A 21,788-nucleotide genomic window follows, 5' to 3' on the forward strand; every position below is an offset into this window, starting at 1 on the left:
TTATTTAAATTGTTATTTTTTATCTACAAGAATAATAAAATTAAACTATATAAAAAAGTAATTTATTCTTTTGTTGGATATAATTATTTATAAATGATCCTATTATTTGATATCTAGGAATGGTAAAATTAATTTCTTTTAATCAAAAGAATTTTATATATAAAATACTATTTAAATAGATTTTAATCCATTTTATGTTAAAGAAATTTAATTTAATTTTTATGATGTTTTTTCAATTTTTTCTTAAAAATAAGTTTATAAATAATTTAACATTACATTTTATGATAATAAAATAAAATTATTATAATCCTGGTAAAATAATTGTAAGATTTTGTTATGTTAGCTAACTTATCTATAAATAATCAAATATTTTGATGTTAATTAGATATAGAATTAATATCTTTTAATAAATAAGATTTTAAAATTTAAAATCTATAAAAAAATTATATATTTACAATCTTAAATCATATAACAAAAATTTATTTTAAACTTTATTTAAATTTAATTAAATTTACTTTAAAATTAATAAATAATAAATAAAATTCCAAATAAATATGACAAGAAAAAATTAAAACCAAAATGAACAAATATTTTATTTATAAATTTAAAAAAAAAATATATATATAAAGATGCAGATAGTTACTGGAATAAATAATTTTTAGATATTTAATCATCATTGTAATTAGAAAAAAACTCTTAATCAAATTTATTAATATTTATTTTTTATTTTAATTATGTTATTGATTAAAAAAAAGTAATAATTTGTACGAGTTTAGTCATATATTGTTAATCACTCTTTTAAAATCTTTATTTAGGTTTTTGATAAATTTAAACTTTAGAAACTTGTTTTGCTTGCTTAAATTATTTACAACATTTTTTTGAGATATTTAAATCAATTATAGTTATTAGCAAATTATATTAACTTTTCTATTAATTCTCCATTAAAAATGGCTAAGTTTATAACTTAATTTTTAGCTTCTTTAAGATAAATATAGAGGAAAATTAGAATGGTAACTTTATAAGAAGTCTTGGCTAATTATGAAATTTCTATTGATGATCCTATTTTTTCCCATAGTTTGTATATGTATATTAGTATATCTTCAATGAATAGGATCTAAGTTAATTATAAAAAACAAATAGAACAAATTCTATCACTAATTATTATTTGTTGGTTGAATTTAAGTTTTAAAATATAAATTTATAAATAAGTATATTTACCACAATTAATACTAAAACAGACCTTAAACTATCTATTAAGTATGGTCTCTAAGGCAAATTTTTGATAAAATACCCTAAGTAATTAATAAAATACAGCAGTCTCATATATCTTGCTAAGTATTTTATCAATTCGATGTTATTATATCTTGCCAAAAACCCAATCACATGGAAAAATTTATATCCCAAAAATATGATTATAGCAATTTTAACATATTTGTTAGATGACATCTGAAACTCTCTTAGACTGCTACTCAAAACAGTCACTAAGTACCTACTTAGCTCCTTTGGTTCTTTTGAAAGTTCAATTACTTTTCGAATTTCACCACTAACTGTTTTGGCACTTTAAAGATTTTACTAAGTTTTTTTAGTCCATTCTTCAATTTCCTTTATAATAGTTGGTTTGGAATTAAGAGATTTAATCTTCTCCATTAAAGAAACTTTATTTTAAGCCATTTCCTATTTCCTACAAATACCTTAGGTCTTTTTTATTGTCTTTGAAGTGTTTTTAAGTGTTAATTTTTAAAGGCTTAAAAATTTCTAAAAATAAGATTAATTACTATTAAATATCTAAAGAATCAAATCAAGTTGTAAGTTAATTATATTGTAATAAATTGAAAAATATATGTAGAGACTGAGTAATATTTAATCAGCTTTTCTAAATCTACAAATTTATTTAATATAAAATGTATGAATCAATTATAATTATTTTAATTCTTTAATTCAAGATAAACTTAAATCTTGAAATATGAAATTTTAAAAGATATTCCTGGAATTAAAATTAAAAAAGTACTAAATTTGAAAGGTAATAATATTCATAAATTAGTAAAAAATAATAATGAAGATTTTATTAATTTATTTCGGCAAAATAGAATTCTTAAATTTTAATTATTTAAAAATAATTTTTTTAATTGTATTTAAATATCTTATAACAAATAAAGAACTTTATTTAATTGTAATTTTGCTGTTAATTTTTTTTAAATAATAAATTTATTGATGTTTATCAATGCTTTTACAAGATGCAACATATTAAAATAATATTAAAAGAAATAAACAAATAATTTATGTTTATTTTAATACAACAACCCAAAAAATATAATCTAGAAATCCAATATTACAAATTAAGACTAATTTTAGTTTAAATAAGGTTTTTGTAAAATACACTATTGATATCTAATTTATTTTGCTTTCTTATTAAGCTAAAATATGTCATTTTGTTTAGTTTTAAAAAAGAGAAAATTTGAATAAAATTTATTCTTAAAAATGAAAACTAATCTCTCTAATTTACTAAATAAGTATGGTTTTTATGTAGAAATACAGAGTTTTCGATTAAAAATTTAGTTAGGTTTTTAAATTTTTAAAAATTATATACTAATATAATAAAATATAACAGAGTTATTTATTGAAATAAATAAAATCTGATTATTATATTTTTAAAACTAGTTAAATTAGATAAAATAAAATTAATTTATAAATAAGAAAATTTTTTGAAGTAAATATATTCATATATTATTAAGATTTTTGTATCATTATGGAATATTTTGATAAAGAGTAGATTAAAAATTTTAAGCAATTGACTTAGTTTAGTTGTTTGAAGAATGAGTTAGCTCTTCTACTACTTCTTGTACCTCTCTTTAGTCTTCAATTGTTAAATGGTCTTATAAACCTGAATTTAAACTGTCGTGATAAAAATCAAAGCAGAGTCTATTTACAAAATTAGATTTTTAAATCATTAAATATCTTTAAATAGCCCTAACTGCTGTGTGTCTTTTTAGCTTTTCAATTTACATACCAATTCTCATTAAAAGTCTAATGAAATATAAGTCATCCTCTGATATATTTTTTTTTGATTAGAATAAATATTATTTTAAATCATTAATTATTTAATTAATTACCTGAATCTAATATTATTTAAAATGCATGATCAACATCATCTTAATCTATCTTTATAATAATTACACTTTTACTAAAATATCAATTATAATTTTTTATTTACTAACTAAATTGCTTTGTCCCAAACTTCAGATATAGGCAAATTTTTAATATTCAAAAGTTAATTTTATGCTTATTTACTTGCTAAAAAATTTTCATTATTAAAATCTTATGTCTCTTCTAATATGTCTACATTCTAAGTGTAAATATTTTTGTCTTATACTTATAAATTTTAAATTGGCCTTTCATTTTTTAATTAATTTTCTTAACTTTATTAAATTTCTTATTTAAATTAGTTTTCCTCTAAAGTCAAAAACTCTGGCTGAGCTTCTTAGTATTTTTATTTTGTATAAAGCATATCTGCTGCACCACTGCTTAGCATCTTTTTAATTAAATGTAAATTACATTCTATTAATTTTAATTTTTAAACTTACATTTTAATAAGGATAGACTGTTTAAGGTGGAACTATAAACTTTCTATCTTCATTTGATTCATTATGAGGATAAAGTTTTAATTAATCTTCAATTAGTTACTGTTAAGTTTTTTATATATTTTGTAAATTTTACAACTAGCTGCTATAAAAATTATTAGAAAAATTATCGATTGCTGATGATTTGTTATTAATAATCATTTTATTTTATGTGAAATAAGGTTAATTTTCATAATCTTAAATAATATTGTCTATGTTTTTATTCTATTTTTAGTATATTATAATATCTTATTATTGCTCCTATTCCATTTTTTTATTTTTCATATCCTACCTAAGTTCTTTATATTATCCTAAAATATATTCTCTTAGCTTTTATTATTAATTTAATTATGATTTAGATATTTTAAGCTTATCTTCATTTAAAACAGTTCTTCCTCCTCCAACTCCTGTCTACTTTCTCATAAAATTTTTTGCTTTTAATTCATTTACCTTTTAAATAAATTAATAAATCAATTTAAATCAATTTTAATTTTATTATTTATTTATTTACCCAGCCCTGTTATTTGCTTAGCACATTTTTAATTCCATTTTCATTTTCTAATATAATTGTCCTAGTTTGATTTTAAGGACGTTTTTTTAACTAAGCCTAATTTTTAAAACAATTTTTTTCTTTAAAAACAACAAAAAAGAAGTATTTTTTACTATTTAATCCACTACATCTCCTGTTTTTTAGTTAATTATTTCATCTGGGTCGAGATAATCTTTTCTGGTTTTTTATTTTTTAGTTAGTTTCTTCTTTTCAAGATCTTCAACTTTTTATTTTAGCAGTTACCACTCTTTTAAAGCTTACTTAGCAGAACTTTATACTTTTAATAATCTATCCTTTGAAATCTCTTACAAAACTGGGATGATTTCATCCTATTAGTAAGTTTTAAATTTATTTAATTATTTAAATTTATAAATTTACTTAATATTATCCAATAATTTATGTTGCAACTTCCTAAAGTTATCTTGCTAATACTGTCAAAAATTCACAAGCCTCAATTTTAATCTAAAAATAAACTAAAATTAAATATTAAAAAATAAATTTTGTATAGTTATTACTTTATACTGAATAGGTCTATTTTCCTATGGCAGTAAGAACTGTAGAGTTTTCTCAAGTATTTGTGCCATATATATTTAAAGATTTTTGATAAGGACAGTACTGACAATTAATCTTGCACAAACTACTAAAGAAGGAGTATCAAGAAAAAATTTCTAATTTTTTGCAACATAAAATAGAAAATTTAAATATTATAATATAATATTTGTATTAATAATTACAAAATAAATGCAAGGCAAATACTTTTTTGCAATTCCCATCACTAATTCTTTGTCACTAACTTTTTCTGCAAAATCTAAAATCGATTCTATAGTCATAATAGCTGTAATCTATTAAAAAATAAATTATATGTTAAATATCATTTTAATTTTCTTAATTAATATGATAATATTTAGTCATTGTAAGATATTAAAATTTGTAACATATAAAATAATTAATGCTATTTTGAAGCTTATTTATTTAATGCTTTCATGTTCATATCAAATAAAAACTAACTCTTTTTAATTTAATTACTTGAGCTACTCTATCTTTGCCTCCTTAAATTATAGATGCAGGGATTTCATATAAAACCATTAACTTTTATTTCAAAGGGGCATTCAATAATTAGCTCCTATACATTTATTTCCATGTTTTACAGCATTACCTTTATACGTTTTCATTTTGATCTTTAAAATAGCGACTTATTAATTCACCAATTCTCATGCAAGTATTTAGTAAACTTGGAGGATTATCCAAAATATCGATTAAATTTGCCCCATACAAATCGCATATAAGTCCTAAAAGGAAAACTTCTGATTCATTTGTACTAAAATTTTGTGGCTTTTTATATTCACTCAAAGAGGATAAGTAGACTCTCAATCCTTCTGAAGTTTTATTCTACTCAATTATGGCTTCTAATTCTTTTAAAGCAGATTACCTGGTATCTAAAGTGTTTAACTTAGGTAATTATGCTGTGAATTAGGCTTTTAAATCTAAATAAGCTTTATTAGCAGAAAATAAGGCCACAGGAGATTTCTCTCTGACCTTTTCAATCTTATCTTTTACTTCCAATTTATTTTTTTTCATTTACTTTTTCATTCTAATTATTTTATTTAGTTCATCTACAACTTTTTCGGAATCTTTTGAACCTATTATTTGATTAAGTGAAATCATTACAATTAACTGATTGCTATTAAATATAATGTTTATCTCGCTCTCAGATTTGTGTTTGTTAAAATACATTAATAATTTTTGTTGAGATTGTATATCAAAAATGTAAATTCAAATTGAATATTTAAAACGAACTTTATGAAGAAAAGAAAAATTAATTACTTACGATTTGAATTTCTTTTCTGCTCTAAGCTTATAGGGAGAGGCTAAGAAGCTGAGGCATCTACATTATATTCCTTATCAGCCATAAATAATATTTTAAAATTTAAACAATATCAATTAAAAATTAGTCGTTGGCTTGAATTATTTAATTTTTAAAGAAAGAATCTAAATAGATAGATAGATAAATTTCAATAAATATCATCAATTATAATATTAAACACAAACTTTACTTGCTTTTTATTAAAAATTATTTCTTTGATTAAGTGTTACAATTTGCAAATATTTAATACAATTTCAATAGAATGTATCTATTTAGTTAATTTACTTGATATTTATTTGCAATTTGAATCTTAATACCTAAAAATAAATAATGATTGACTGATAAACATAAAATAAAAATTTTTTTTATTTTTTAAAAATAAATATCAACAATTAAAAATTGATTTAACATATTATGCATAAATTAATTAATTTATTTATTTATTATTTTATCAATTTGAAAAGTTTTCTTCACTATAATCTTATTATTCAATATCTTATACGATTGTTTGATGATCTGCTTGGTCTAAATTAAAAGTTAAAAATTAATTTATTTTAAAATAATAAATTACTAAATATTACGCTATAAGTCCTCTTGAAAATTAAATCCATTAGAGTTTTGGCAAATAACTTAATTTCTATTATATATCTCATTTTATGGATCATTTTCATCATTTTCTATTTCATCAAATTTTTATGTTATTTACTCTTTAAGATTATAATCATCAATCTATTATTCTTAGTGCTACTGAGAAAATTATTAAATTTGGTAATTTTATAAAGAATAGTTCTCATTTTAAAAAAATTATTTTTCTTAATCAATTTGATTATTATCACTTTTACTTTATTATTCAATATTTTACAAATTCTAATCTTAATTTTTTTCTTTATCATAATAAATTTAGCTTTAATTATCAAATAAAATGTCTAACATATTTTATTTTTAAGAATTACTTAAAGTACTCAATTAAGGGTTGTCTTAATTTTACAAAAACAATAAAGAATTTTATTAAGATATTTAGTTCTTTTAAGATACATCTTAATCTTCTTTTTAAGTAAGTTAACTACTATTTTCAATTAAACTGAAATTCTAATTAATTTGGTAATTGAATTTGTTGCTTTATCGTGGAGAATCAATTTCATTTGTCACAGAAACCTCTTCTTTAATTGCATAAATATTATTTTTTTAAATATCCTTCTTTTAAATTTCTAACTAACCTAAATTTGGATATTATAAAATAATTCCTCAATAAATAATTTTTATAAAAAATATAAATTTTAGATTACTTATGACTTCTTACTACACTTAAATATTAAATTAAATACTCTACACTTGTGAAACAGAATCTTATGATACAGATACATCCTATTTTATTTATTATATTTTATTTTTTTAAAAATCTTTTTTATTAACATCATTCATTCCAATATTTAAATTTTATATTCCAACACTACTTTCTTCTTTGATTTCATAAAGTTAATTTTATTTAATATAATCTTAATTAATATTATTTGATGTAACTTAGCTCTTCTCAATAATGATTTAACTGATATTATGTTTTTCTTATTATTTTCTCTCATTATTTAAGGAGATATCAACTGATTTAGATTGGTTTTCTTTGCTTTCGTTTTTGCTTATCAATTTATCGTTAATATTCATTTTTTCTTCTTTGTTATTTTAGTTTTATGCGTTTATTTAAACTTATTAACTTATATCGATTATATAATTGTCTACTAAAGCCTTCTATGGTTATGTTTTTTAAGTTTCTTATGTTACAGAAACCTCCTCCTTAATAGCAAAAATATTACTTTTTTAAATTTCCTTCTTTTTAATTTCCTATTAATCTAATTTTGAAATTTATAAAATAATTTTTTTTAAATAAATTAAAATTTAGTTTACTTATTAAACTATCTCTATTAATATCTTATTATAAATTTTCCATACTTTAAACTTCTTACTATACTTAATTCTTAAATTAAAGGCTCTATGATACTGAAACAATGTCTGATGATACAGTTACATCCTATTTTATTTATAATATATCATTTTTTTAAAACTCTTTTTTATTACTATCATGCATTCCAATATTTTAATTATATATTCTAACATCAGTTTCTTCATGGATTTCATTAAATAGATTTTATTTCATAGAATCTTAATTAATACTATTTGATATTTATTAACTTTTTTCAACAATAATTTAATGGATTTTCTGGTTTTCTTATTATTCTTCTTCTTTTTTTAAGGACGTTTCAATTGATTTAGTTTAATTTTCTTAGCTTAAATTGCTGCTCATTAATTTAATTTTATTTATTTTTTCTTCATTGATGGTTTTATTTTCTGTATTTTTTTAAACTTATTAGACTATTTCCTTTGCATAATTGTCCTCTAAAACATTTTATGTTTGTGTTTGCTAAGTCTCTTATGTTACAGAAACATCATCTTTAATACATTATATATTCACTCTGTTATAATTATTTTATGGTTAACTAATAATATCTGAATTAATGAAACTTTCATTTAATTATTAATATTTTCCCTCTAATTTATAATTATCATCTTTTTACTAAAGATAGCTTGTTAAATTATTAAATTCTAATTCTAATTCAGGTTCATTAACATTTTGAAGATCATTATTTTTATTGTCATATTATTAAAATTCTACTTATCCTAATTCCTTTTAAATATTTTATTAATCTTTATTTACACTCTCTAATTTAGAGTCTGTTAAATTTAATGATTCTTCTATTTCGTTTATCTTTTATTTGTTACTATTTTCTTATTTATCTAGTATTTGCTTTTAATTATTATCACTATAGTCAAGTCCCGAATCAAGCTATCTTTATTAATTATCTAAAGCTTATATTTAATTTTATTGCAATTTAGATGGGGTTAAAGACTATTAATTTACTTAACTTTTATTTTCACTTACTTAATTTGAGCTTTTAGCTTCATTTATCTTTTAATTCTAAAAACCAGCATCAACATCTTGGCTATTTTCTTTAATATTTTACAATTCTTCATTTACATTATTTGAAATTTTCTCAAAAATATCATAGTTTTAACTTTTTATACTAGAAGGCTCAATATAAATTCCAAAAGCAGATTTTTAGCTACTTTAAAATTAATGAATTGTATCATTTTCAAAATTTTTACTATCGATATTACTATCTATAGACTCTATCATTTAAGAGCTATTGCTATCATTTATTTCTTCATTGCTTATTTTAGATTTATGTAAAACGTTTACTTGATTCTTTTAGCTATTTTCACTCTTTGTAGCAAACAAAGAGCTAGTATCTGAAGTTCCCATACCTACGTCTTAAGGAGTAAAACTCTCTTCAGGAATTATATCTATTTTAAATTAATTATTCTAAGCCTATGCTTAAGTTAATTAACTATTTTCTTTTTAGGAAGAAGTCTCTTAAGTGTTAACACTTTTAGAATTCATATAATTATCTAAAGAACTAACTTATTGACTATTTATATCATCTCCTTTATTCTCTAAGTTAGAATTAAGCTCATGTTGTACTTATCCTTTTTATTTTTCTTCTTATTTCTATTAAAGTGCTGGCAATCTGCTACTTTCTTGATTTATATTAGCTTCCTTTTAAGAAAGGACTTGATTATTAATATTTTTAGAAGTTTGAGCATTTTATTAATTATAATGATTATCTAATTTGCTTAATTCTATTTCTATGTTTTATTGCTATACGTTTGGAAGTTCTTATTTGTCTTATGCCTTTTTTTTTTTATGAATAGTATCATTAGCATTATTATTTAGATTATAAATAGGCTATGATTGACTTAGTGAAGTTAACTAAATATTGGATGTTTCGTGTGTTATTGAAATTTCAGGATTAGTTGCCAAAGCCTTATTTTCAGGGTATTTTAGCTTAGTTTAAATTGGTTTTTATTCTTAAATTTCTACCTCTAAATTACCTTATTCTAATTATGAGATCTATTGTTTTATTTAATCTTAAAAAGACCCAGTGTTTGGTTCATATTCTCTAATGATGCTAAATTAATCATTGAACTCTTTTTTAAAATCGCTTCCCTTATAGCTTATAAATAGACTCTCAGTAAATTATCTATTATTTAAAGTCTCTTTTAACTCATTAATTTATTATGTCTGAAGGTTTGTCCTGTCAAAATTTAATTCATAAATTTAGCAGTATGTGTTATTGACTAAAGCATGACTCAAGAACTTAAATTATTCTTAATTGAATTAAACATCTTCAAAGCTACAAACAAAATGTTAGATGATATTATTTTCAGTAAATGCATTCAAAATGCTCTCAAACACATTATCATTTTGTTTTTAAAAATTTTCTTATGAAACTTTTAGAGAAACTTTTATGATATTTTTATTATGTTTCAAAATAGCACAAGCTATTAAATAATCTCTTTCATATATATTTATCACACCACTAGAATCATTTTCCTTATAATTGGCTTATTTGATAGGTTCTTTATTAAAAATCTCAGGCAACATCTAAAAACATTATTTTTTATCAGGTAAATTGTTAACTTTAATTCTATTTATAAAGTTGTCTACTAAAATTGCATGGTCTTAACTTTCCCTTTTTACATTTTTAAATCAAATTCATAAAATTATTTAATTATTTTTCGTTATTGATTTGCTAAAAAAAATTTATTTTATAATGTGTCTTTAATTATAACAAAAGATTAAAATTAAAAAAAATCATCATAATTATAATAATTTAAAGAAGTTTACATTTAATTTATAGCAGTTTCTCCGTAATAACTTAATAAGGCTTACTTTATCATATTAATGCTATCATTGTGACTATTAACATAAGTGATAAATTTATCATTTATTATGGATTGAGATTCTGAATCTAATAATCTTAACTAGTTAAGCATAAGAAGTTAATCTTATGGACTAACAATATTATTGGTAAGTTCTGTAAATTTTATATTTAGCTTAGAAGAGTCAGTAAAGAATTTATAGATTTACTAATTTTTTTTTTCAAAAAATAAAATAATTAATTTAATGATATTTTGTAGTGATTACTTACTTGATATTCTTTAATGTAACTATCAAATAATTAGAATTTTTATTGAATACTTCCCTTGTCAATGCTGTATAGAGAATTATCTGCCTTTGGAAATAAAATAACATTTATTCTTTCAATTAGTTCATCATATACATATTTATTATTTTTTATTTTGTTTAAATATTAATAAATGCTTTCATTATTTAGTTCAGTCAAAGGCTCTTTTAATTCACCATATACTATCAAAATAGCTTATATAATTACTAAAATCAAAGACTTGAGACTACTATCAAAAAATTATTGTTGAGTGTAGCTTCCTCCCTTTTAATATTATTCAAAAATAAAAGCTTTTTTATTTGGAAGGTAATAAGTTTTTTTTCTGCTATCTATTTCTATTGCGGTTGCATAACTTAAAAATTCCCATTTACCTTCAGTAGTCAAAATAATATTTTAAAAAGAGATATCAGTCTAAAATATCTAAACTTTATTTACTAGCAAATCAATTTTTTTTAACATTTTTTTAAACATAACTTCTAGCATGTAAGTAAAATTTTTTTTGAAGTCATTTTTTTCAGTGACCTTTATTTTTGATAACACTTCCAGCAAATTTTAGCTAACCTATTCCACTGTTATTTCGCTTTTCTATGGATTATAACTATAAATTTTTAAACAGTGCTATTTAAAATCTTATCTATTTATATTAGAAATAAGCTCTACCATAGATATATGATTCTTGTATTGCTCAAAAGTTTTAAACTAAATACATGATTTTGGAATTAGTGGGTATTTCAGCCAAAATTAATCCCTTCTAACTGAGCAGCAGTCATGCTTAAGCTCATTTTCCTTCATTTATAACAGTTAATAAATATTATTTGTTGCTATTATCTTCAATCTATCAAAAAATTCTAATTTATTAATTTATAAGAATTGTAAAAGTATGATGGATTATAATTATTTATATGCCATTAATTTAAAAGCTGCATATGATTAAATATTTACATTATCTTCGTTAAAAAAATTTGTAACATATATTGCTTCTTAATTTCAATTATATGTCGATTAAAACTAAATAGATATGAATACTTACTTTAGTTTTTTATTGGATCTCCAAGAAACTTCAATTCATCAGGAATAGTCTCGCTATAAACTTTATACTTATTACCTTACCTATCTGTAAATTGATAGTAATTATTACCATAAATATCGATTGTTTGTATAAACCTATATAATAAAGAATTTGACATTTTTTGTTTCTTTTAAAATTTTTATTCTATCTAATATCTTTACTCTTATTAAAATTCCTGCTCAAAAATGCTTTTTATCAACAAGAATTTATTTTGAAAGTATTATGCTTATGAAAACTATATCTTATATTCTAATATATGATCAATTATAAGATATTAAAATATATAATAAAAATTCATTTCAACAAATAAATTAAATTAATTTCTATACATATTCATTTGATTTTCATCTTCTTATTGTACTTTTCTCTTTATTATTATATTTCACTTTAATATGTAGAAAATATAAAATTTGTTATTAATTTGTCTTCCATTCATATAAATAAGATATTTATTATATTTGATAAATTTATGAATTTTAAATTATTCCAAATTTTAGGAAACAAATTTTTTTTCTTCAGCTATTAATCTATAAAATCTTATCACCTTCTAAGATAGCTAAAAATACTTATAAACTATTTTTTATTTTTTAAAAATACCATATTTAATTTTATGAAAACTCAATTTAGTAATTAATAAATTCAATTTTTTTACTTAAAAAGTGTTATTTTTTAAATCAAAATAGTTTTTTACTTAATTGCGAATAACAAAAATCTTAGTTATTTTTTTTTTAGAAAATAAATTTTAAAAGAGTTTTCCTCAACAACAGCTTAGTTTATCAATCAGTTTTTATATAATTTACTTCAATCTAATCATTTTAATTAATGGAATTATATTTTAAGAAGTTTTCCAATCCCTTTTTATTATAATAGCAATATAATTATAATATAATTTTTTTCTATATCAAATAATTTATTTGATGATGATTTTTATCAAATTTATTAAATTGTGGAAGATATTGATCAAAAATTATAATTAATAATTTATTATTAATTATTTATAAAAAAAATACAAATGGGTCTTAGAACCAGGAAATTTTATAAGAGTTTATAAACAAATTTTAGCTTTGAATGGATACTATTTGCATTAGTGTTTTTCTCTGTGAATTATATTATTACTAATGAACTAAACTTTGTACCTATCAGTTTAGATGAGTCTAAATACATCTAAAAGGAAGGTAAGCTTTTGAATACTAATGGTACGATTATAGAATATGGCATATCTAATTAGCCGTTAAAAGAACTTATTGAAGAAGATCTACGCACATTCTTAGGACTTAAGACACTTAATTTTTTGCGTTACAAAAAGTGGGATTAATTTGAAGCTGTTAATTAAGATGCATACATACTTGTAGATATTATTGATTTAGGATATTTAACTTATGTGCAGGTTTTAGTTAAATTTTTTGAAAGTGATTAAATTATCAAGCTACATGATACTAAATATTATTACTTTTAATCAAATCAGTATTGTTTTGAAAATTTATCTAGTTCATCTATATTTTTCAAAGGATAGTATAGCTTTTAATCTTAATAAATTAAATTAAATATTTATTATGATTAAGAACAATAAGATGAAATCCAAAGTCTATAAATTACCTTCGAATCACTTTCAATTACTGGTAGTTTAAAGTTTTCAAAAAAAATGAATGAGTAGTAATAAGTAGCTATTAAACCTTTGACAAAACAAAAAAATAATTTTTTCTATCTTATTAAATCACTTTGTATGGAAGTTAAAGGTTAGTTGCAAATTGAAAATTAACACAATATATTGCTCAACTTCAATAACACAAATTAAAGCATAGGAGGTAGAAATATAATAAGAGGAATTTTCAACTATGAAACTAATTGGTCTATTGCTACAGCAAAAGGTAAAATCTAGTAGAAAGATGAAAAGTTAATAAACTTTGCTATATCTATTGGCAGCTCAGATTCACGTGATTCACTTAAATTGCAAAATGTTGTATATTTAGATGGTGAAATAGAAGCTATAAATAGTATCAAAAGTGGTATATAATAATTTAATGATATGTCAATTCCTTGGATTTTAGCAACTGATAATTTGGCAATTCCTGGTAGCTTTAAAGTTGAATTTCATCCCTTATATACAAATCAGATATATGATGATTTGTACATAATTAAAATCAATGTAAAGTAACATTTAGGGTATTTTTCAGGATTTTATATTACAAAAAAAGGAGACATAATTACATTTGATAAACTCTACGGTGTTTACGAAATAAATAATTCCAGATGGTGATAAATTTGCTAATTATTAAAATAAGTCTATTTTTTTAATATAAAAATTAAAAATAAATTACTTAAAAAATTTAACTTCTACTAACTATAAAATTATATTTCATAAATACTAATTTATATATAAAATAATTTATTGGGTGATTTATGTATCTATGATATAGTTAGTAATTACATTCAATTTTTTCATTTTATGTACTAAAATTAATTATTTCAAATACCATACAATTAAAATTTTTACTCTGAACATTAAAATAATAAATTTAACAGTAGATATTAATTAAAAAAATAAGATAATTTTGATAAGGCTAGGTTTTTTATATGATATAAATGAAGATTTAAAGTATTTATTTAATTTAAATATTTTTTAGATTAAAATAATAATTAATTTATTTAAATTATAAATATTTATTATATTGCATTTTAACAAAATTAAAGAACCAATGATTATATTATATTTCTTATAATGACGTATATTACGTCCAAATTTATATGACCTATCTATTTATTATAATAAAAATACTAACCCTTGAAAAATATAGAAGCATTTTTATTTGTAAGTCATTAGATACGTTTTAATATCTTGATTTAAATTCTATTTACATCAGATAAACATAAATAGTGTAATTAAATCATTTATTATTGCTAAATAAAAAATTTTAGTAAAAAAAAACAAACAGAAAGAGAAAGAAAATGTCAAAACAAAATCAAGCAAAAGGATAATCTATTTCTTTATCTAAGATCATATTACCTATGATTGTTGCTGGGGCTATCTTTGTATACCTGTAATAACCTACCCCAAATCCAGTTAATCTTAATGCAACTCATGATTTAGTTACAAAAAAAGGAGAACTATTAGATTCCACTGGCAAGCTAATAGAGTTTGGGTATGCTAAAAAACCAGTAAAAGAATTAAATGAAGAAAATCTTAGACCTTTTTTAGGATTGAAGGCTCTTAGTAGATTGCGTTATAAAGGATGGGACTTTTTTGCAACAACAAATGAAGAAGCTTAAGTTCTAATAATATTAGCTAACATAGGATATGCATCATCTGTCTAAATTTAAATATTTTTGCATAAAACGAAAGAAGAATTAATCTTTAAAGAAGATATATATAATCCTTTAAAATAAATAACTCTTCCTCGTACAAGCAACATATTTTAGGGATAGATTTCTTATAGCAGTCCTAGGGTTAGTATAAGCGTTTAATATGAGCCTGGAAAAGTTGTGAATAAAATCCATGTAAGATTTAACTCTACTTAATTTGAAGGTGATTTTACTATGAGCAAAGTTGTTGATAACGATGAGATAGTGATGATAACTCCATTCAGTGAAGATCACAGAAATTTCTTTTATGATACTAAAACATATTGTATGGATGTTGAAGGAAAAGTTGAGTTCAAAAATTCTAAATTAACCCCTTTGATATTTTCTCCTTCTACAACTTAAGGAGGAAGAGATATAGGCAGAGGAGTCTGGAATTATTTAACTCAGTGGTTTTGGGCACATGCAAAAGGATACATAACTGGTACTGATGGCATTAGAAAGACTTTTGGAATGAATTTAGGTAATGGAATTGAATTACCTAATTCTAATACATATGAAGATAGCATTTTTATTGATGGAAAAATGCATAAGCTGCATCCTGTTATCACCAACATTTATCCAAAAAAAAAAGATTTTTCAAAGACCTGGACTTTTATCACATAAAAGCAGGACGTTCCAGGCAGTTTAAATGCTTAATTTAGTCCCATGTATAAAAGTTCTAAGCATGAAAATAAATTTGTTATAGATATAAAATTTGAATAAATCTATGGTGTATTTTCAGGATTTTTTATTGATAACGATGGAAATAAAATTAATTTCTCCTAAATTTATGGATTTTGTGAACACCATAGAGCTAAGTGGTGACAAAAAAAATAAATTATTTATATTATAATTTATGTTATATATACATTTGTTGTTTTAAAATCTTTTCACATATAAACTCTTTTGTAATAATTTATTAAATTAAATTTTTAGTAGAAATTAATTAAAGATATTTTGGATAAGATTAATAAATTAAAAAATTAAAATTTTTTGTAAATTAATTAATTATTAATTATTTATATATTATTAACTATGAATTTGTAATCCTACCCTGAAGTAATTAAGAAATTTATCTAAAAATTAGAAGAGAAGAGTAAAAGCGATCATGAAAAAGTGATCCAACCTTCATATCATTAATGGAGAATCAAAATTGGTGAAGAATGTGTCAATTATAATACATAACTTTAGATAAAATTTAAAATGAACTGCTAAAACGATGAGTTTAAAGTCTTGAATGAAAGATTTTTTTAAATATAATTTAAACTAAAAGAAACTTTAACAGAAGCATAAGTTAAAGAATAATATTCCAACTTTTAGAAATTAATTAAGTAAATTGTGACAGTAGCTTCCTTGATTGATAAAGAAATGAGAGACCTTTTTAAAGAATTTAAGCTTGAAGCATGCTAAGGAAAATCTTTCTTTGGCGTTATTATAAGATTACCATAAATCTATCAACAATATTGGATTTCTTTTTAAGATCACTTACTAAATTTTTTTGCAAATATTCAAAAAGAAGAAATAGTTTTAATTAACCTTTAGAGCGATATTAGAATTAAGGATTTAGTTTCTTCAGAAGATCAATCATCAAACATTTTTTATCCTTTACTAAAGCATTCGTAGATTGAAATATATTCTTTATTAAATAAAATTATAAGTGATGAGAATTAATTAATTATTTAGCAATTAACAAGTTAAAATTTAGAAGAATAAAAGTAAAATGATTTAATTATGCTTTTATTAAACTTGATATAATCTGATGCAGAAATAAATCTAGATTCTTTTTAAGAAGATGAACTAGAATAATTAGGACTATTTTTATTTTAATTTTAACCAGTCAGCTTAAATTTCTAACCTGCAATTATACACAAAATAAAAGTCTTCATGAAAGAAGTCTTTTCTGATTAAATTAAAATTAATATGATAAACTCATAAACTATGTGCCAAATCAAGCTCAAAACAAAAGATAATTTATCTTAAATTTTAGACCTGTTTATAATGGCACCTTAATCGAAAAATCAGTGAAAGAAGTTCTCTAATTAAATGATAAATCTTTTATTTATTAAAATAAATATTGTTTTGTTTTTGAATAACTTATTTCAATTCTTTATAAAATTAATTAAAATAACTTGCTTGGTTTCTTCTTTTTGAAAATTTCAAATTTTATTTGAAAAATTAATTTCATAAATACCAATTTTATTTTTCAATTTTTACACTTTGACTATATATTATAATTTCGAAAGATAAAATAACTTTCGAAAAGTTAACTTATATAGGTACTCTTCTATAAGGAGGGTTCAAAAATAGCTTATTTCCAAATTTTACTTACCTTATTGAAAAATAATTGTTTTACTAAAATTCATCCTTATTAAAAAGTAAAAATTTTACATTTTATAAATATAAAAACATAAAACATAAATTACAAACAGTATTTAAATTACTATTAATCTTTTTAATAATAGTTATCTCAATACTCTCCTTCAAAGTCTTTATCTATATCTTTTTCTTAATATTATAATTTTAATAATACATTATTTATTTATTTATTTATTTATTTATTTATTTTATATTTGAAAATTGTAAGATATTTTTAAAAATACAATTATATTCATAGTTTTTGATATGTTTTACTTAAAAATATGAAAAAAATTCATGAAGATAAATGAAGTACTTTTTAAAAATGAAAAATATTTTTATTTTGAAAATTTTTCCTCTTTATACCAAAGCTATCCTTATAGGCGAGTACCTACTGTATTATTTTAATTATTAATAAATTTTTGATAACAAAATTTGATTATCAGAAATGTTAAAATTAATGAAAAAATAATTTAAATTTGATTAATAATATGATTATTTATGAAATCAAAATATAAACTAAATATTTATTTCAATAAAAAATCATAATTTATTATAAATATACATTTTTAAACTAATTAATTAAAATTAACTAAAAATTAAAAAAAATAGCAAAGAAAAATATTTATTATAATGAATATTTAAAGATAATTTATTCTGAACTTATGCTTTTATCTACTGATGAATATTAATATATTTTGTAGCAGTATAAAAAAGATTAAAACAATAAATTAGAATTAAAAGAAATTAATTCCTTTTTATAATTTTAATAATTTAAATATATTTTCTATTTTTATAGAATTTAAATAAATTTTATTTGAAAGATTTCACTCTAATTTCTAATATTCAGATGGATTATTTTGGTTGCGTTGTTACGAACCTTCATTTTATCTTGAAGATGCAGTTTAACCACCACCAATCATGATCCCTCTACCTTAATAAAATCCACTACTTGGGTTGATAGAATTACTTTAAATATTATCAGATGCTCTTTCTTCTCTAGCTAATAAATGCTACTCTCTACTTCTATTTGGGTTATCTTCGCTAAAAAACTCTTCGGAATTGTTTTACAAGGCTTGATTACCTTGGTTATTTGCTTACTATCTTTAATTACTTAAGTTATTATTTTACATTTCTATATCCTATACAGGCTATCCATCTTAATTGTTTGCTTAGTTTTAATTTTCAACATTACCTGCTTAGTCGTTTTAATTTGCATTATTGTTTTAATTATTGTTAGCGTTTTATTGTAAGTCCATTAACATTCCTAAATCATTATTATTTCCTCTTTCTGCATTATCTAAAGTTTAATTCAAGAGAATGTAGTTGCTATCCACTAGAGACAATTGAGCTTAAGTGAAGTGTTCTCTTCCATACATTGGATAAAACATTGTCCAAAGCTAAGGTAAGTCATAATACCAGCCTAAATTGAAAATAGGGAAATATAATACGCGGGGACGATGGGTGGATGGAGTATAATGGTATGATTCATTCCATGAAACTGCAGGTATTTCAAATTCTTCTAAGATATAACAGAAAAATGCCAGAATAAAGAAAATAATTGTATTTAGTAAAGAGCTGTAGTATCCATAAATTGTATTTTATGTATAAAAGAGAAAGGTAGACATCAGAAGTATTGATACTCTAGGAAACCATTTTAAGCTGCTTCTAGTTCTAACAAAAAGCATAATTAGTAATTCAAGTACAGCTAGTAAAGCTAAAAAATTTTCATCTAAACCTTTAGGGATGCTCTTGTGAAATAAAATTAGCGAACCTATAAAAAGAGCTGATAAATAAACAAAATAAATAACCAGCATCATTTTCATAAACGATTTAACAAGCTCATCTGACTTTTATCCTCTTAAAGCGTGTAAATACAAGCCTATATAGGGAAAAGTCTAAATCAATGTCATTATGTTAATGTCTTAACTACCTAAACACTTAACACAGTACACTATAAAATTTATTTAAATTATTTCATTAGTAAGCATTATTTGTATTAAATTTAAAAATGAATAAATAAATAAAATTATTACTAATCAAAAGAATAAAGATAGGAGAACATATTATACTAATCTTAATATACAAAGAGGAGACAGCTGAAGTGTAAAATAGTCCAAGATTTATTCTAATAAAAGAGTAAAAGTAGTTGAGGGCATAGTCCTAGCTATATGAAATAATCTGTGCAACAGTCCAGGACCAAGATTCATCAGTAAGAATATTCTTTATGTGTATGTCTTAATACCTAAATAATAAATATTGAATATTATTTTTATAAATAAAGTAGAAATATAGAAATATTAGCTATAAAAATAGTATTGAATGTTAGCAAAATTAATTTAAAGCTTGAAGAACTTACTTGAAATTTGTAATTATTTCGTTAATAACGATAGGCTCTACACCTAGAATGTAATAGACTACTTTTTCAGAAAAGGAATTAGAGGCATAACAAGTGGGTTCAATATACATTACAGCAGTTGTTATATTTCTGACAGCTCTAATTTTATATTTAAAAATTAACAAATTAATTGATTAAATAAATATTCTAATATTTTCTTCTTTCATAAAAACAATATTTTTGTATTACCTTAATTCTTTAGGATAGTAAAGTGTTTAAGAAATAGCTGATTATTCCACTTACAGTTTTGGTTGTTCTGTGCAATGGCTTTTCAGTTGTTTTCTTTTAGAAAAAATGTAAGAAGGGAGTTATTCGCTTAGATCAGCCTTATCAGTCATATTATTATTTTATGTATTGTTGTTTTACTTGTTATTTATATTTGAATTGCCACTATTTTGATCTGTTGCGTTTTTATTTGGATTTTAATTATTTTCATCAACTGCTGCATTTTCCCTATCTCCTTAAACTTGAGAATCATAGAAAGTATAATTATATAGACTCATGGGCTCAGGCTATAGTGTTTTATCATAATTACAAATATTTATGAAAATAACTGTGTCATTTGCAAGATATCCTCCTTCTTTATTTAAAAAATGATTCAATTAATAGCAAATAATAAAGCTTTTATAAATATTAATTGATTTTTTTAAAATAAAAAACAAAGTAGCCCATATTTATTTTATACAAATTAGCCTTTTTATTTTCATTTATAATAATGACTTTTTATTTATTATTAAGGGTTAAAAACACTTACCTAAATACTTATCTCTAAAACCATTATATGCTTTTCCGACACATCCCTCAACATTTCTGTGAACTGAATTTGCATAAAAGAAAACGCTAATCATTATAAGACCTAATATTAAGTCATATAAAAATATATTAAAAAAAAGTTAAGTAGAAAACAATTTGAAAAATATGATTATTTGTTTGATTAATTAATTCTATAAAAAGGAGAATATATAAAGGTAAAAATGTTTACCAAGCACTGTAAAAGTAATTTTAACAATCTTGACCATCTATTAAATGTGATCCTGAGATAAAAGTCTCTCATGTATCCTAAAAAGCGCTTTCTCTAATTCCATTTCTATTTAACCTAAATAAATCTTTAATTTCCTATGTACTTGTTAAATTAATTAACTTTTTAATATATTTTTATTACAAAAAATAATTTAATGAACAAAAAGTGCTACATTCGAATGAATATTGTATATAAAATACTAATATGAATATATTTAATTAGTTCTATCTTTATCTATTCCAAACCGAAATGTATATGACTGATGTAAAAATTAAATTATTCAATCTTAAATAAATTAACTATAGATAGGTTGACTAAAATGACATTTCATTCTGAAATTAAGGAAACATGTTAACCAACTTACAACCAAAATAAGTGCTAATTGTTAAATAAAAATTGATTTAAAAAATTTAACTATTTAATTAACTCATTTGTGCATATTTCAAAATTATGAACAATTTTCAATTTTATAAACTAAAAATTGTTTTTCTTTTTTT

General features: G+C 21.4%; 7 protein-coding genes across 7 annotated transcripts; 3 read left to right on the plus strand and 4 right to left on the minus strand. All coding sequences in view use genetic code 6, as the record gives it.

The window, feature by feature from the left end:
* Positions 1 to 892: 892 nt before the first annotated feature.
* Positions 893 to 1,671, minus strand: TTHERM_00141070 (transmembrane protein, putative; the record flags this gene model as incomplete). The annotated part of the gene is made up of 2 exons (XM_001011044.2): positions 893 to 1,114; positions 1,219 to 1,671. 2 exons carry the CDS (start codon positions 1,669 to 1,671, stop codon positions 893 to 895), a joined length of 675 nt encoding a protein of 224 aa, XP_001011044.2.
* Positions 1,672 to 2,741: 1,070 nt separating this feature from the next.
* TTHERM_00141080 (hypothetical protein) lies at positions 2,742 to 6,077 on the minus strand (the record flags this gene model as incomplete). Its single annotated transcript, XM_001011045.2, has 11 exons — positions 2,742 to 3,046; positions 3,111 to 3,159; positions 3,212 to 3,529; positions 3,582 to 4,067; positions 4,129 to 4,224; positions 4,281 to 4,496; positions 4,546 to 4,629; positions 4,683 to 4,835; positions 4,902 to 5,009; positions 5,194 to 5,807; positions 5,996 to 6,077. The coding sequence occupies 11 exons, from the start codon at positions 6,075 to 6,077 to the stop codon at positions 2,742 to 2,744; spliced, it is 2,511 nt and encodes an 836-aa protein (XP_001011045.2).
* A 405-nt stretch (positions 6,078 to 6,482) lies between these two features.
* TTHERM_00141090 (hypothetical protein) lies at positions 6,483 to 12,515 on the minus strand (the record flags this gene model as incomplete). The annotated part of the gene is made up of 8 exons (XM_001011046.3): positions 6,483 to 6,556; positions 6,613 to 7,248; positions 7,318 to 7,875; positions 7,931 to 10,614; positions 10,770 to 11,011; positions 11,074 to 11,957; positions 12,140 to 12,273; positions 12,508 to 12,515. 8 exons carry the CDS (start codon positions 12,513 to 12,515, stop codon positions 6,483 to 6,485), a joined length of 5,220 nt encoding a protein of 1,739 aa, XP_001011046.3.
* Positions 12,516 to 13,190: 675 nt separating this feature from the next.
* TTHERM_00141100 (transmembrane protein, putative) lies at positions 13,191 to 14,435 on the plus strand (the record flags this gene model as incomplete). The annotated part of the gene is made up of 2 exons (XM_001011047.3): positions 13,191 to 13,587; positions 13,741 to 14,435. 2 exons carry the CDS (start codon positions 13,191 to 13,193, stop codon positions 14,433 to 14,435), a joined length of 1,092 nt encoding a protein of 363 aa, XP_001011047.2.
* Positions 14,436 to 14,923: 488 nt separating this feature from the next.
* Positions 14,924 to 16,342, plus strand: TTHERM_00141110 (hypothetical protein; the record flags this gene model as incomplete). Its single annotated transcript, XM_001011048.3, has 1 exon — positions 14,924 to 16,342. The coding sequence occupies one exon, from the start codon at positions 14,924 to 14,926 to the stop codon at positions 16,340 to 16,342; it is 1,419 nt and encodes a 472-aa protein (XP_001011048.2).
* A 210-nt stretch (positions 16,343 to 16,552) lies between these two features.
* On the plus strand, positions 16,553 to 17,542 carry TTHERM_00141120 (hypothetical protein; the record flags this gene model as incomplete). Its single annotated transcript, XM_001011049.1, has 1 exon — positions 16,553 to 17,542. One exon carries the CDS (start codon positions 16,553 to 16,555, stop codon positions 17,540 to 17,542), a length of 990 nt encoding a protein of 329 aa, XP_001011049.1.
* Positions 17,543 to 18,699: 1,157 nt separating this feature from the next.
* Positions 18,700 to 21,355, minus strand: TTHERM_00141130 (transmembrane protein, putative; the record flags this gene model as incomplete). The annotated part of the gene is made up of 6 exons (XM_001011050.3): positions 18,700 to 19,826; positions 19,909 to 20,117; positions 20,232 to 20,369; positions 20,460 to 20,850; positions 21,025 to 21,126; positions 21,253 to 21,355. The coding sequence occupies 6 exons, from the start codon at positions 21,353 to 21,355 to the stop codon at positions 18,700 to 18,702; spliced, it is 2,070 nt and encodes a 689-aa protein (XP_001011050.2).
* Between the last annotated feature and the right edge of the window lie 433 nt (positions 21,356 to 21,788).

The sequence above is a fragment of the Tetrahymena thermophila genome, assembly GCF_000189635.1.
Source record: "Tetrahymena thermophila SB210 genomic scaffold scf_8254747, whole genome shotgun sequence".
NCBI classification, from domain to species: Eukaryota; Ciliophora; class Oligohymenophorea; order Hymenostomatida; family Tetrahymenidae; genus Tetrahymena; species Tetrahymena thermophila.